General features: G+C 37.8%; 1 protein-coding gene and 1 long non-coding RNA gene across 3 annotated transcripts in view; one reads left to right on the forward strand and one right to left on the reverse strand.

The window, feature by feature from the left end:
* Positions 1 to 1,361: 1,361 nt before the first annotated feature.
* Positions 1,362 to 4,581, reverse strand: LOC130556811 (uncharacterized). 2 transcript variants are annotated; one of them, XR_008963244.1, is made up of 6 exons: positions 3,492 to 4,581; positions 2,810 to 3,111; positions 2,660 to 2,705; positions 2,382 to 2,516; positions 2,271 to 2,308; positions 1,362 to 1,976 (listed from the first exon to the last, which is right to left on the reverse strand). It is a non-coding gene; the product is annotated as an uncharacterized LOC130556811 (long non-coding RNA). The 2 variants fall into 2 exon arrangements; XR_008963243.1 differs by having other exon boundaries at positions 1,363 to 1,976; positions 2,628 to 2,705.
* Positions 4,582 to 5,447: 866 nt separating this feature from the next.
* LOC130556694 (FERM, ARHGEF and pleckstrin domain-containing protein 2-like) overlaps positions 5,448 to 14,755 on the forward strand; it is a 68,857-nt gene continuing 59,549 nt past the window's right edge. The window contains exons 1-2 of the mRNA XM_057337932.1: positions 5,448 to 5,768; positions 6,709 to 6,924. Coding sequence (XP_057193915.1) covers positions 6,724 to 6,924 — 201 coding nt within the window. The 5' untranslated portion in view covers positions 5,448 to 5,768; positions 6,709 to 6,723. The remainder of the gene's footprint in view (positions 5,769 to 6,708; positions 6,925 to 14,755) is intronic.

Consider the following 14,755-nt stretch of genomic DNA (forward strand, 5'->3'; position numbering starts at 1 on the left):
TCTATGGTACCCCTCCAAATTCTGGGAGACAGTCGGCCAGGCTTGAAAGATAAGACTTTTGCCATATCCAGTCGGCAAACACGTTAAAACATCTCTTTTAGACTCCACTAAGTACCTCAAACAAAACTCTTGGACGTCTTTTAAACAATCTATACTATGAACCTCGCATACTTTTAAAAAAGCAGCCTTGATGAACGCTCATTGTCACTGATGTAACACGGAAGCTTTCTAATTCGATCTGACCGCTTTGTTTTGTTTCCCGGCGGTCAGTTAAAGAATGCAAATTTTGTAATGGTTTTAATTGTAGAAAGCTAATGGTTCCGTTATCAAATCTATTTTTATTCAGCAGGGCACTGTGGGATTACAAATTTATACAATGTTATATCTAGGTTAAAGTTATGTACATTATGTTTCACATTTTGAGGTAAAGACGATTACATTCTAAGAAGAACAATCAGGCAGCCCAGATGTCTGAGACGTTACCCTTTTGTCTTTATTCACTTCCTGACCGTTGGGCAGGGTCCCAAGTTAAAGTTGAATGTTAAGCTTTAAGGCACAGCTAAGCCTTTGTCTCTATGATAATGTGAAGGTATGGGCAATACTGTCAGGCTGATTGGATTAGCACCTATGCATTTGAATGACACTGTTATGCTGATGAGACCTTGGCTGGGACAATTCCGGTAATGGCTGATTCCTGTATTGCATTTGCATGCTTTGTGTAAATCATCTCCACCTCTATGTATCCCGCCCCCTTGAAAGGTATAAAACTCTACTGTACTGAACTAAAAGTCAGACTTGGATGACTACAGCGACGCACAGCGAGTCCTCAATAAAGAGAACTTCTGTATGAAAGATATCCCAACGTCTCCTGGGCTCTGCTTCGACGAGGAAAGTTTCCTACAGCACCTAAGTACGACAGAGAGCTGAACAGGTAACTTACAGTTAACGTATAAATTAAGCACATGACATATTGTGTAAAGTTAGACAGTCAGTTTCTCGGTATTTAGTTACCTTTGAGGGTATAATTCGTAGATGCCCGTTTTACCTTCCGACGCTCTGTAGGGCTGTCAGGAATTTCTCCTTTTAAGAGATAATATTTAAGTTGTACATCAAATGCAAAAGAGTCCATACTGCTATCACACATACTTATCACCAAATATCTAATCGAGCACATCCGCAGGACAAATCGAGCAACCCCTGTCGCTACCCGATCCGTCCTGGAAACACGATTTGTTCCGCGCATGCGCGAAACTGATGCCACGTCCGGTCGATACAATTTACGGCAGTTAAAAAAAAGTTTGTTCCATACCGGAAATAGTTTTTAAATAAACTCTTTATTGAACATTGCATTTAACATCAAAAGACATTAAACACATTACAATTTGTAATGGTTTGGAGAAACGTACGAGAGATACACTAAGAATCCTATTATATGTCAGCAGTGAGAAATAGATTTTTATTCATAAAAAAATGTTTTTTGTTTATAGTAAAACTAAGTTTATTTTTTATTAATGATTCTCTTCTTACTTTTTTTGGCAAAATATGTAAAGGTCAATATGTGGCACAAAATGTTACCCCAATTAAATAATTGAAAAATTAAATACAAATGTTAACTATTAAGTTGAATTTTAAGACACCATTTAGTAAAGTGTGTGTTTTATTTATATGTTATGCTCTACATATTTTAGCATGCTTTAACAAATGTCTGTATTTAAGAAACACACAGAATTTTCTGAATTCATTCAATTTATTTATACATTTGTTCCTTCTTTTCTGTAGTTATTCATTCACTCACTACCTCCTTCCATCTCTCCCTCTCTCAAGTTTGTATTCATGTGTGTATATGTGCATGCATATAGGCACATATTCAGCATACATGCAATAGATTTCACTCCGCTGCCATGTTGAAATCGAAAAGGTGGGAAGAAAACCAGAAGGACAGATAGACTGCAATGGTTTGGCCTACCATCGGGTGTCTGTGACATGAAAAAACAAATGATGCGTTTAAAAACAACGTTAGATTGGCTGTGTGTGCGCGAATGAAACCTGCAAATGGCAGTTTAAACAGTCCCTAATATGTTATCACTTTACTAACAGTGACTTTACAGATGTAATATTATTATCTTGGCAGGATAGTCTATCATACACTTGTTGAATGCACCACCACTAGCAAATCAATGGAACCTCCTCCTAAAACACACACATGCACGAACGCACACACACACAGTAGTTTGATGGCATATGTTTTCTTGTGTGAAAATCCATCTTACCTCTGTGAATGTTAATGGACACGATGTGCAGGTGCATACTGTGAAACACAAATAACACTGTAAGAGTTTGCTTTTATTATCTAACAGCTCTGACAAATGAAACATTCTTACCATCAGCATGCAGATAATTAACTAAGGCCTAGTCCTGGCATAAGCTAAGCCTTGTCTGTGAAACCGGGCCACAATAGTACACAGTAAATGTTGTCGTGCAGCTTCTTCTACAATCTTGAGGCAAGCATTTCCCATCTGAAATTAAAGGCAGATCGGTTACATAATTGTGAAAGTGGCCATGTTTAAAATGATGCATTGTCTCAGCTTCAGCTGCTGTCTGACTGCATGTGTTCTGAAAACACCCACTTGGTGTACAGTCAGTCATGGTACGGACATACTTGTTTCTGGTAGTGGTCCAATCAATCTAAACCAAGCTTCTTTTACCTGCATGGGACAAAATTAGCATCAGTCAAAGCTGGTAAAACTGTACACAAGCTTGAGACTAGCTTGTTAGTCTCATGAGTATGCACAAATATTGTAAGCAGTACCTTAATGGAATGCAAGACTGGCACAACAGTTTGATGGGGTCATTCAGTAAAGTAAAGTACCACCTCTGTAGTATATTACCCATTCTTTCACTTCGTTGATTATTGTGGACCAATAGTAGCCAGCAATAACCCTGTTTTGAGTGCCTCTGACACCGCTGTGATTGACAGTTCCTGGGTTATTGTGGCACTCTGTAAAATCAGATGTTTTCTCTTCCTCTGACAGGACAACTAGCCGTATGTACTGCCTGCTCTGCTAGGGCCCGTGTAGAAGAGTCTGTCATCTGTTTAAAGAGGAAAGGTTGCTGTTCAAAGTAAAGAAAAATCAATCATTAATATCTGACTCAGATTAGACTATATTTATGATCACTTTTATCACTATATGATATTGGATTGCAACTATTGGATTTAACGGTTATAATAGAAATTGTTTTGGTTGGGATGGAAACTATGGTCTATGTACTGTGGCAGATATAAACCTCTGAATAATCCCCAAAACAATACAAAACAGGAATTTTGTAATGGTTTTAATTGTAGAAAGCTAATGGATCTGTTATCAAATCTATTTTTATTCAGCAGGGCACCGAATTACGAGAACTGAACAGGTAATTTACTGTTAAGGTATAAATTAAGCACATGACATATTGTGTAACGTTAGACAGTCAGTTTCTCGGCATTTAGTTACCTCTTTGAGGATATAATTCGTAGACGCCCGTTTTACCTTCCGACGCTCTGTAGGGCTGTCAGGAATTTCTCATTTTAAGAGATAATATTTAAGTTGTTCATCAAATGCAAAAGAGTCTATACTGCTATCACATACTCATCACCAAATATCTAATCGAGCACATCCGCAGGACAAGTGTCGTGATGCGCTTTTGCACATGCGCAGTACAAATCGAGCAACCCCTGAACGGATCGAGTCGACTGTCGTAAAAGATGGATTAACCGGAAGTGGCGTCAGTTTCGCGCATGCGCGGAACAAATCGTGTTTCCGGGACGGATCAGGTAGCGACAACGCTTAGTTCGAAGGGCACTGCGAACGGCGTAGGGAATCAGGGAACATCGATACATCACTTAGCCGGAAGTGGAAAAGGAAAAGCACCCAACTGCCATTGCGCGTAGCATCACGAGTCAGAAAAACAACGGAAGAGTTAAAGCCAAATTATGGTTCTGCGTAGCGCACCTCTCCAAAAATGTAACAACGCGTCAACTCAACGCGGACCGCAAGCGCTGTGATTGGTCGGTTTGGCAGCATCGTACTTCCTTCTACGCATTTCTGGCGTCTTCTTCCGGCAAGTTCAGAGTCCACAAAAGAACAACATGGCGAGCATCGACATCGACCAAGTTACTGAGCGTCTGATTGAAGAGGTTCGAAAATGCACGCATCTGTATGACTCCTCTTCGGCGGACTATAAAGACTGTCAGATGGCGGCGAATTCTTGGAGAGAGATTTCTTCTAACGTCGGTTTGGAAGAGTGTCAGCAAAAGACAATATTTAACCTGGTGACCAACTATCAGAAATGTCTGACCACTGTGCTTGCCAACAAGGGTTTCTCCACAAAGTACAAAGTTATGTTTTGCTCGGGGATCAAATACTTATTTCACTGACTGAAATGCAAATCAATTTATAACCTTTATATAACATTTTTTTCCCCTGATTTTTTTTAATATTCTGTGTCTATCAGTTAAAATAAACCCACCATAAAAATTATAGACCCTTCATTTGTTTGTAAGTAGGCAAACTTACAAAATCAGCAGGGGATCAAATACTTATTTCCCTCACTGTATATATAATATTATATATATACTAATAAATAAACTAATATATATACTGTATAACTAAATATATATATATTATTGATATGTATATATGTAATATATATTTGTATGTATATATGTATATATTATTATGTATATATAATAATTGTATATAATATATTATAATATATTGTATATAAGTGTATATATATATATTGTATATATATATTGTGTAATATATAATATATAATATAGTGATTATATATATATATAATATATATATGATATATATATAGTATATATATATATAATATATATAATTTATATACAATATTATATACATATATATAAATATAATATATATATAATATATATATATATATATATATATATATTGTATTTATATTTTATTGTGCAATAAAATGTACATTTCATATGCGTGTAAGGATTCATCCATTTTGCTATTATTATACAAACTAATGTAAAAGTGGTAAGCAGCAGCAGTTCTTTTTTATAATGTAATACCTCAGCAATGTTTACGGCTGCACCACATTGGGAATAAAAGCGAGACGAGACCGACGTGACCATGGATTACACATCCTCACATAACCTTAGTTGACCAAATCAAAATGTATTTTTATAGTGCATAACAGTAGAGTTTCAAATAATCAAAGCTGCATCAGTCAAATAAAAAATACAAGCATAAACAAAAGTTAAGATTATATTGATTAAATACATATTGCGTGTTACATGTATGTATATTTCTTTTAAATTTAAAAATAAAGTTACAATATTTATTTATATTATAATCTGCGCACCCGTGCCGTTGCCTTTCTTTGATGACGTTGCAGGGCATTCCAATTGAGCGTTTTTTTTTGTGAGCGAAGTCCACTTCAACGGATATCCCATGCTCAGTGAGTAGGGTGCAGTGAACACTGCGTAGGAACCCTATCAAATGGAACGCAGCTTCTGTTTTAAACAGCTCTGCTCCTTACACGTTTCTAATCCAATCACATGCATCTGCAGGTAGGTACCACATAGCTGCGGACCATTTTAGGTTGAGTTGGAGCCAATAGGAGGTGGCGTCTACCAGAACTTGTCGAATCAGAACGCAGTTTGCCTTGGTCACTGCTTGCCTACGTCGATCGTCGGACGTGTAACTTATAACGCACAGAGCTGAAGAAATACTAGGTAAAAATCTGAGGTATGAAATCGATTTATTATAATAGATAGTAAAGTTAAGCAGAAATCAGTAGCGTTAAAGGTTTTAACGAGTCTCATTGATGCATAGCTTTGAGTTTGTTGAGCTCTTTGCATGTTTGTGTGGTTTGACTAAACTTTCACACTCTTTGTTCCGTCTCTATAATGACACAGCTTAATTTGTGTTTTTATTTTATGTCGCGAACGTTTCATTACTGAAATATACCCTCAAACCAGCAGTTACATAAGTTTGTAGTGCGATGTGGTATTGCAGAGATTTTTGATGTTGCATTTTAGTAGCATTGTTTTATTACGTTAATATTGCACGACTTTTATTTTTGTTATTAACTAGTTAAAATTGCATTGTCTAATTTAATTGTTTAAAATGTTTGCATTAGCAATTGCAGTTTTCAATGAGAGAGGAATTCATTTTATTAACTAAGTAACTGATCTTAGCTAAGTAGCTAACTAATTAAGTAACTAATCCGATCATTATAGAAAAATGATTAAAGCTGTTTTATATTTGGATAAAGTACGTTAATGGTTCCCGATTTTGATTTTCTGGACTAATGTGTGTAAATGATACTGTGTGATCTTTGCAGACATTCCAGTAAAATTACTCAAACATGTTGCATTAAAGAGAAACAACTCATTATTAAGTTTTAATTAGTTTTGTTTTATTTTAAGTGTGTGATACTCGCAGTGACGCTTCCCTTATTTCACACCTTGACCCCATGTGTAGTAGTTGTGCTAAATTTAGTAAAATTGTAGTAACTTATTTATTATGGTGACTTGTGTTAATCACTCTTAATTGTGCTGGCTAGTTGTAAGTGTGAGAATAAATTCATGACACTTGTCATGAAATTTATATAAACGTTTATTTTGATTTGAGTTATAGTGTGCCACCCTATTTCAGATGTGGTAATTTTGTTGGTATTGTGTAGAAATCTGATGCAGCTATGGGTGAGATTGAGGGCACCTACAGTGCCCTTCAGACCCCTGGCACACGACTTGGAGCTCATTTCAACACTGGTATTAGCACCCTGGAGCCCGGGCAAAGCCTTAAAACGACTATGGGAGCAGGAGGGAAAAGCCACACCAAGGGTCTGCAAATCCGTGTTCAGGGCTTGGATGATGCTCAGGAATTCTTTGAGCTGGAGGTTAGTCTTGTTAGATCATTTTCAATGTCTGTTTAACCTCAGTTTTCTAATTGTTTGCCGTGTTGTTGTCTTGTTTGCTTATGCTGCACAAATACACATTTGTTTGCCATCATTTTTTTTACAAATATCTGTGTTTATTAAATAAACGTAATTAAAATTTATTTAACTGAAGGCTGTAAGCTATGTTTGCTTCTGTCCGTTGACATCTGTTGTCGATTGTAAACAACCATCTCTCCGGAGACCTCTGGCAGTCTAGCTTTGCCTGCTGCTTGTGGCGGGTGACAGCTGCCACATGGTAACAAGTCTGTTTTGTTTTACACCAGAGGCCTGGCCCGTTCTTCGTACCTCGCTAACTCAGTTAGCTGGATTTGATTGTTGACGATTTCGCATGATCTTGGATTGTTCGGTTCTTCAACGCTCATCCTGGACTTGTTGTTTTAGCAACAGGTCCGTTAGCTTAAACCTGCTCGGGAGCAGGCTTATTTCATGTAAACAGGATTAGATCGCGGTCATGATGCAGTCAAATCGGCTTCATTCATACAAAAGCAACTTTAACATTAATTAACGCAATGTTTTGCTTTTAGAACATTATTTATTGTAATGTAATATAATATATTTAGAACAATTTTTGTTTCTCATTTACTGTGAAAAGTCTTCGGTGAGGACCGAAATAAATGAATGAATAAATAAAATATAGTTTTTTTTCTTATGAAGGAGATATTCGCATATAATATAAAAATATAAAAAAGAGATATAAAAGCTCAGACAGTGCATATGATATGCTTGATATGATTTGTGGTATTTCAGTCTCTTAAGACCCCATCTTAATTAATATGATATAAGGGAACTAAAGATTCTGCAGTCATGATCATGTCAATGAGCATTATGTGTCTTGATTGATGTCATAGATTGCATCATAGGCCTCTGAGGCCTCATGTTATTTTCTGAAAATAAATTATGATATTTGCAGGTAATATTCATTTTAATATTAGTAATGGTAAAAAGTAATTGAATCAATAAGGAAGCTGACTGATTAATCTCTTAGATGGTGTGTGATCTAATGTGCACCTACAGTATCACCAGCACTGAAGCAAAATGACCTGAATCTGCATGAGTCAACAATCTTCAGTCACATTTATGATGGGACTGTGTTTGAAGACACCATTCCCTGACCCAAACCTGTTACACTGCAGCCCTAGCCAGGACAGGATCATTAAACAGGGCCTGTACTGTGTAATGTGTTACACTACATACATCATCAGAAAACAGAGGAGACCTGTGAGGGAGGTACAGCCTGATGATGATCTCTAAACCACTACAGACTGAGCTTCATGAGATATAACTTTTGGTATACAATTTTTTTATTATTCTTATATAAAAAGCAACACAAACATGCATTATGCCCACATGCATTTTACTTTTAATCTCCATGGATAATAGGCAGGCATCTGTCATATTTTACCTGCAATAAGAGATGTTAGGTCAGTAAACAATATAGAAATAGTTACTTAGATCTCCAATCTTTTTCAAATTAAATCTCCAGTTTAAGGTTTGTGTTCTTTATATTGTCAAGGTCAATGTTTTGAAGTTTTGGCTTTTGAATTTGCATATATCCAACTGTTAAAGACTTTAAAAAGTTTATATATGGATATGTGCCTTTTGTGGAGTGAAATTAGGGCTGTGCAATTAATCGAAAATAATTGTAATCGTCAATTCTGGCCTTCAACAATTACAAAAACAAAATAATCGACGTTAAACGATTATTGTGCCGCATTCCATTTTGCAAGGATCATCTCTTTTCTTGTGGTATAAATCCACAGCGCACCCCCTTCTTTTACAGTTGTTCAGCTGTGCTATTTGTTTACAATTTATTTTTCAGTTGAATTCACAGTTGAAAAGCCAAGTTTTTTTATTTTTCTATGCTGTTTTAAAACTTGGTGAGTAATCATGTTAAATAATCGGGATCTCAATATTGGCCAAAATAATCGTGATTATGATTTTTGTCATAATCGAGCAGCCCTAAGTGAAATAAATAATTCACAATACATTAAAAGCAATAAAATAGCACAACAAAACCATATTTTCCACTATCTATACCACTTTTCTATGCAGACTCAGCAGATGTAAAGCCTTTCAGATAATGTGAACTCCTGCAACTGCTACTGAGTTAATCCAATTTAAGAAATGTTATTGAAACGGACAGTCCTCCAGACACTTTCCTCAGTATCCCATGCAGTGAACACTAATGGGTATAAAACACTTTATTTTGTGGGGAAAACACCATCTCATTGCAAGTAACCATTAAAAAAGATAATTTATAAAAAAAGAACTTAGTTAGTTTATCAAAATATTAGGGCTGTCAAAATTAACGCGTTAATAACACGTTAACGCAAATTCCTTTTAACGGCACTAATTTTATTAACGTGCGATTAACGCAGCACGCATTTTCTGTTTGAACCTTGGCCTTGCCCGTAGTTTGAGAAAGTAAACGATGCAGCAGCAAACAGAAATGGAGAAATAAATAGGTCTTCTGAACGTAAAATTCATATATAAAACGATGTCTGATGGTTCTGTCGACAAGACTAAAGTGATCTGCATTTATTGTCGATGTGAATTAAGCTATCACCGCAGCACGTCGAGTTTAAAATATCACTTGAAGCGAAGCATACAACTGACGCAGAGAGCTCTCCTCCTCGCGGCAGACCACACTAGATTGTTTTCAGCAGAGACGGATGGACAACTTCACAAGCAACAGACTCACCACATCGAGAGCTAAATGGGTGGCTACAGCATGTAGGCCAGTTAATGTAGTGGAGGACGAGGGTCTACTTGAAATTATTCGCATCGCATCTAACGATTACACATATGAACTACCTTCGAGAGCCACTGTTACAAGCAAGATTCACGACTCTTACGAAGAGGAGAAAGCGAAAGTCGAGGAGGCGATAAGACAGACAAACACGGTTGCGCTCACCAGAGATTACTGGACTTCCCTCAGTAACCATAGCTACCTGGGGGTCCAGGCTCATTATTTTGACACACACTGGAAACTACGGTCGTACGCTTTGACCGTCATGAAGACAGACGAGAGGCACTATGCTGACGTTTGCGCTGAGCACTTTCTGCAGGTAGCCAGACAGTGGAATATTGAATTCAAAATTAGCCCACTGACCACCGATAGTGCACGCAACATGATTGCCGCGGCCAGGCAGCTTCCGTTCGAGCATATGCCTTGCATTGCACACAGCCTCCACCGAGCTATCACAGTTGCGAAATTGTAAACATGCTTGTGTAAGTAAATAGCTCAGTGCAAAGAAAGAAGTAATGGGAACCTGTGTTTTTCCTGTTTTTTTTTCATGTGTTTAATAGACATGTACAAGTTCTTTGAAAAACATCTATGACCTTTGAAACATGTCTAGTCTTCATGCTCTATGTTCACTAATAATAAACAATATACATTTGCATAAAGCATCAATATTTGTCCATGCCCATGTTGATTAGAGTATTAAAAACTTGAAAAGTATTCATTTAAGGTACATTTATAATGGATAAAAATGTGCGATTAAGTTGCGATTAATCACGAGTTAACTCATTACAATCATGCGATTAATCGCGATTAAATATTTTAATCGATTGACAGCCCTACAAAATATACAACTTCAGTTTACAACTGCTTCAAAATGTAATACATATCTCTTAAAGTAATCTGTCTGTGCATCGTTTGAAGTGTTCCTGACATTTTAATAAGGTTTTAAAATTTGTCATAATCTTTAAGCATTGGCAAAAAAACTATGGACGTAACTGCGTCTTTTGACGTAACAACCAGCCAAATAGCAGTGTTGCTGATCACTAGTTCTTCTATCGATATATGCTGCCTTTCCAATTAAATCCAGATATACTAATCGTACACAAGAGGTGCGTTCGAAGAACTGAATTATCCAGATCATGATTAGCGGTATTAGGTCATCTCGGATATTTCATTTGATCTTGGATGTAGTAAGCCATGTACGAAGAACGGTCCCCTGAGGTCACTTTCTGAGTGCTATCTGAGGGTTGTGTGTAGTTACACATCTGAAAAATGCTTTAGTTAATTGACTTAGTCTTGATTTATCACAATTGGTGAATTGGTCTGGAATAAGTTTTCGGGAGGAAACATTGTTACTTACATTGTGACATCAGAATTTTTACAACAAAAGAGATTTAGGATTGTGTTACTGCAGGGATCTCCAATCCTGCTCCTGGAGAGTTACCGTCCTTCAGACTGCAGCTCCAACCCTGTTTCAACACACCTGCTTGTAATTAACAAGCAACCCTCAACACCTTGATTAGATGCTTCAGCTGTGTTTGATTGGGGTTGGATCTGAAATCTTCAGGACGGTAGCTCACCAGGAGCAGGGTTGGAGACCCCTGCAGTACTGGCTTTGTGCAGTGTTTTGTGCAGTACGGTTTTCAAAACACTTTCACTGTTGCCAACAGGTCAAGCAAAGGCTTTTTACTGCAGAATGTATTTGCCTTTAACCTAAATGATGGTGATTGTGGGATTAGGAGTTATGTTGGATTACAGAGTCAGTTTTGATGTAGGATGGGATATTTTCATGTTTATGTCAGATAACAATGGGTCATTCTGTGTCAAATCAACCAAATTGTTTTGGTTACATATTTCCCCGGCTCAAACTTTAGATTTTTTCTTCTTTTTATACAGAAGCAAGACCAACATTTGCAGTGATAAAAGCCAAAAGATTGAATGCCACCGATGAAGTTATTAAGTATTAAGGAGGTAAAAACGAATTAACTTTTTTTGCACATAGCCAGGGTTTTTCCTGCATATAAAATTTAGAGGCGGCCGTCTCCGTCAAACTTTTCTGTTTGGATGAATTCAATATTTTATAAAAAATGTTTTATGAAACTTAGTAATTGTCATTTTAATCAAATTTTTAGAACTCTTAAGGGGTCGATCAGAGAGAATGCAATTTTTGCTGTTAGATGGGCCTCTTTTGAATTGTTCTCAGTTGGCAGGGAGTGTTTTGCGCATTGCTTAGGCGTGCCGGATGCCTCACGTTTTTGCCGCCTGTTAGTGTTGTCAAAAATATCGATGTCTTTATGTGCGCTCCGCTCATCAATGATTTCATCCAATCGTCTCATTCGCTCCGGTTAAGTTGATGTTTGAAATAATGCCAGTGCGGGTAAAGTCTCCGCAACAGTTCTCGCATGCGATGCACGTTTGCGCATCCGTGTTTATCATAGCGCTCTATGTACAGTATGTGCGCTGATCAATGATTTTACCCACTCGTCTCATTCGCTCCGAATAAACGTTGTTAATGTTACATTTATTACATTTACATTTATGCATTTGGCAGACGCTTTTATCTAAAACGACTTACATTGCATTGTATTATACATTTGTTTCTGACTATGTGCAAATCCCTGGGATCGAACCAATGACTTTGGCATTGCTAGTGGCATGCCACTGTAAAGTTGGCCAGTGCGGAGTCTCCGCAACAGTTCTTGCGTTTAAAGTTTGCGTTTCTATCTATGTGGGCTGATCAATGATTATATGTGAATAAAAGCCAAATTAAAATTTGTTAATCATATAAATGTATTAACTAACATTAACAAATAATTAATGAACAATACATTTTTTCAAGAATTTATTAATCTGTTTTAAATGTTAGTTAAAAAATGCAACTATTTATGTAAGCTCTGGTCCATTAATACTGACAAATTCAACTTAGATTTTAAAGGGGTCATATGGCATTAATACGTGTTTTTCTGTGTCTTTGGTGTGTTATAAGTTGCCTATGCATGTATTAGACACGAATAATTACAAAAATGAAAGTATCGGAACAAAAGATGCATTCTATCTAAAAGTGAATGCTCACCCAGACCTGCCTGAAATGCCTCGTGTAACCACACCCCCACAATTCTACGTCAGTTCGTGGTATGATTTGACTTAGACCGCCAAAATGTATACGCAAGTAAGGTGGGCGTACCTGTCAGTACAATTGCATTGGAACCTGATGTTCCAAATATGGTAAGATGCGTTACATTACCTCCCCCAGCACTCCAACTTGTTTCGGAATGTTTTTTCTAATTCTGGGTCCCTGTGACGACACAGGGATCCTATTCCTTTTATTTTTCAAATGCACGGCAAGGCCAAATGCGAAAGAGCCCCCCCACGAGCCAACCGCTTACCATAAAGGTTATCTGTGCTGCGTCAAGCTCGTTACTCTTTTCTATAATGATCGTTACTCTGCGTCAGCTCGTTACTCTTGCGATAGTGAAGTTTAGGTGTGTCTGTTTGTTCATGACATTTCAGTGATGGATGTTATATAAACGAAGATCTTGAGATAACCTTGATGGTAGGGCTGGGCGATATACCGGTAGACACGATTAACTGGTAGAAATGTGTCAACCGATAGAGATTTTGGACTATCGTCTCTATCGCGGTAGAGAGCACATGACGTCGCACGTTACGTAACTGCACATACTGCGCATTCACTTCGACAATGGAGGGAGCTGCCTGCCATTGTGCGGCAGCAGCGAGTTCTCTTCCCTGTGACAAAACAAACGATGAAGTGGTGTGGAACTGGTTTGGTTATAGAAAGTGAGACATATGCACACAAAGTGACAAATTAACAACACGGCTGCGAAATAAAATTACCATGTGCTTGTCAAATATGAATCATGTGTATGTGAGCTCATTTTACTCAAGAAGGATCACAGTTTTACCGGATGAACAGCGCAATGCGCTGCATGCACAGGGCTCTAGAGTGCGACCTTATTTTTCAATGGTGCGACTAAAAAAAATCTGAGGTGCGACCAGCCGTTCGAGGGAGATAAAAAGTCTCCGCGACTCTGAAAGTCTCCCTGTGATTCAACAACAGACACACATTAGGCCCATATCGTGGTCTAAACCAATAAGAGATAGTGAAGGGCGGACCCCCCTCTGATTGGCCGTGGTCCAGATTTTCCTGTACGTGTGTGTACCAGAGGTCGCGTTAACCGAAAATTCCAGTGACGGAAAAATCTGAAGGCCATCCGTCCGTCCGTCATTTTGACGGAATACAATGAGGGCAAATTGTAACTCCCTGTTTCCCTTCATTAGAGCATGATATGCTCGCGAAGGGACATGCGTGTTTTCACCTGTCATTGTTACTGACTAGACATATATATATACAGTATATATGTGTATGTATGTGTATGTATGTGATGCGATCTGGGAAAACCAGTCGGATGTCGCGCTGGGACGCGGGAAAGACAGTTCACCTATCAAAGTAAACGACATAACATGAAGAATGAAGGAGTATCAATGCACATTTCCCGCCAGTCCTGTGTAAACTACGGCATGCAAAGTTTTTTTATACAATGTTTTTGTGAGATGACATAGCTCCCCGTCTGTAGCACCGGGAGTTATCCGATCGAAAGACATGCAAGGGATGATCAAAAGTCCAGACACTATGGACATGATACTACTCTAAAGTGAGAATTTCAAAATCAAGTGCAGGTGGTAGATCCTTCTCCTATCTAGCGCCTAAACTTTGGAATAGTCTTCCCTGCACTGTCCGGGAGGCAGACACACTTTGTCAGTTTAAATATAGACTAAAGACGCATCTTTTTAATCTTGCATACACTAGACTTCCATAATATAAATCTTCTGAGGGTTTAGGCTGCACTAGTTAGATCAACCGGAACCAAAAACACAACTGATGTACTTGTTGCATCAAATAGTGCAGAACAGTACTCTACTCTCAGCCAGTCTTGTCTCATTGTTCCCCACAGCGAGCAGGATGCAGTTCATGGCCTGACCTGATGGTAGAGCGGAGACCTGACA

This window comes from Triplophysa rosa, linkage group LG7 (assembly GCF_024868665.1).
Source record: "Triplophysa rosa linkage group LG7, Trosa_1v2, whole genome shotgun sequence".
In the NCBI taxonomy this organism is placed as follows: Eukaryota; Metazoa; Chordata; class Actinopteri; order Cypriniformes; family Nemacheilidae; genus Triplophysa; species Triplophysa rosa.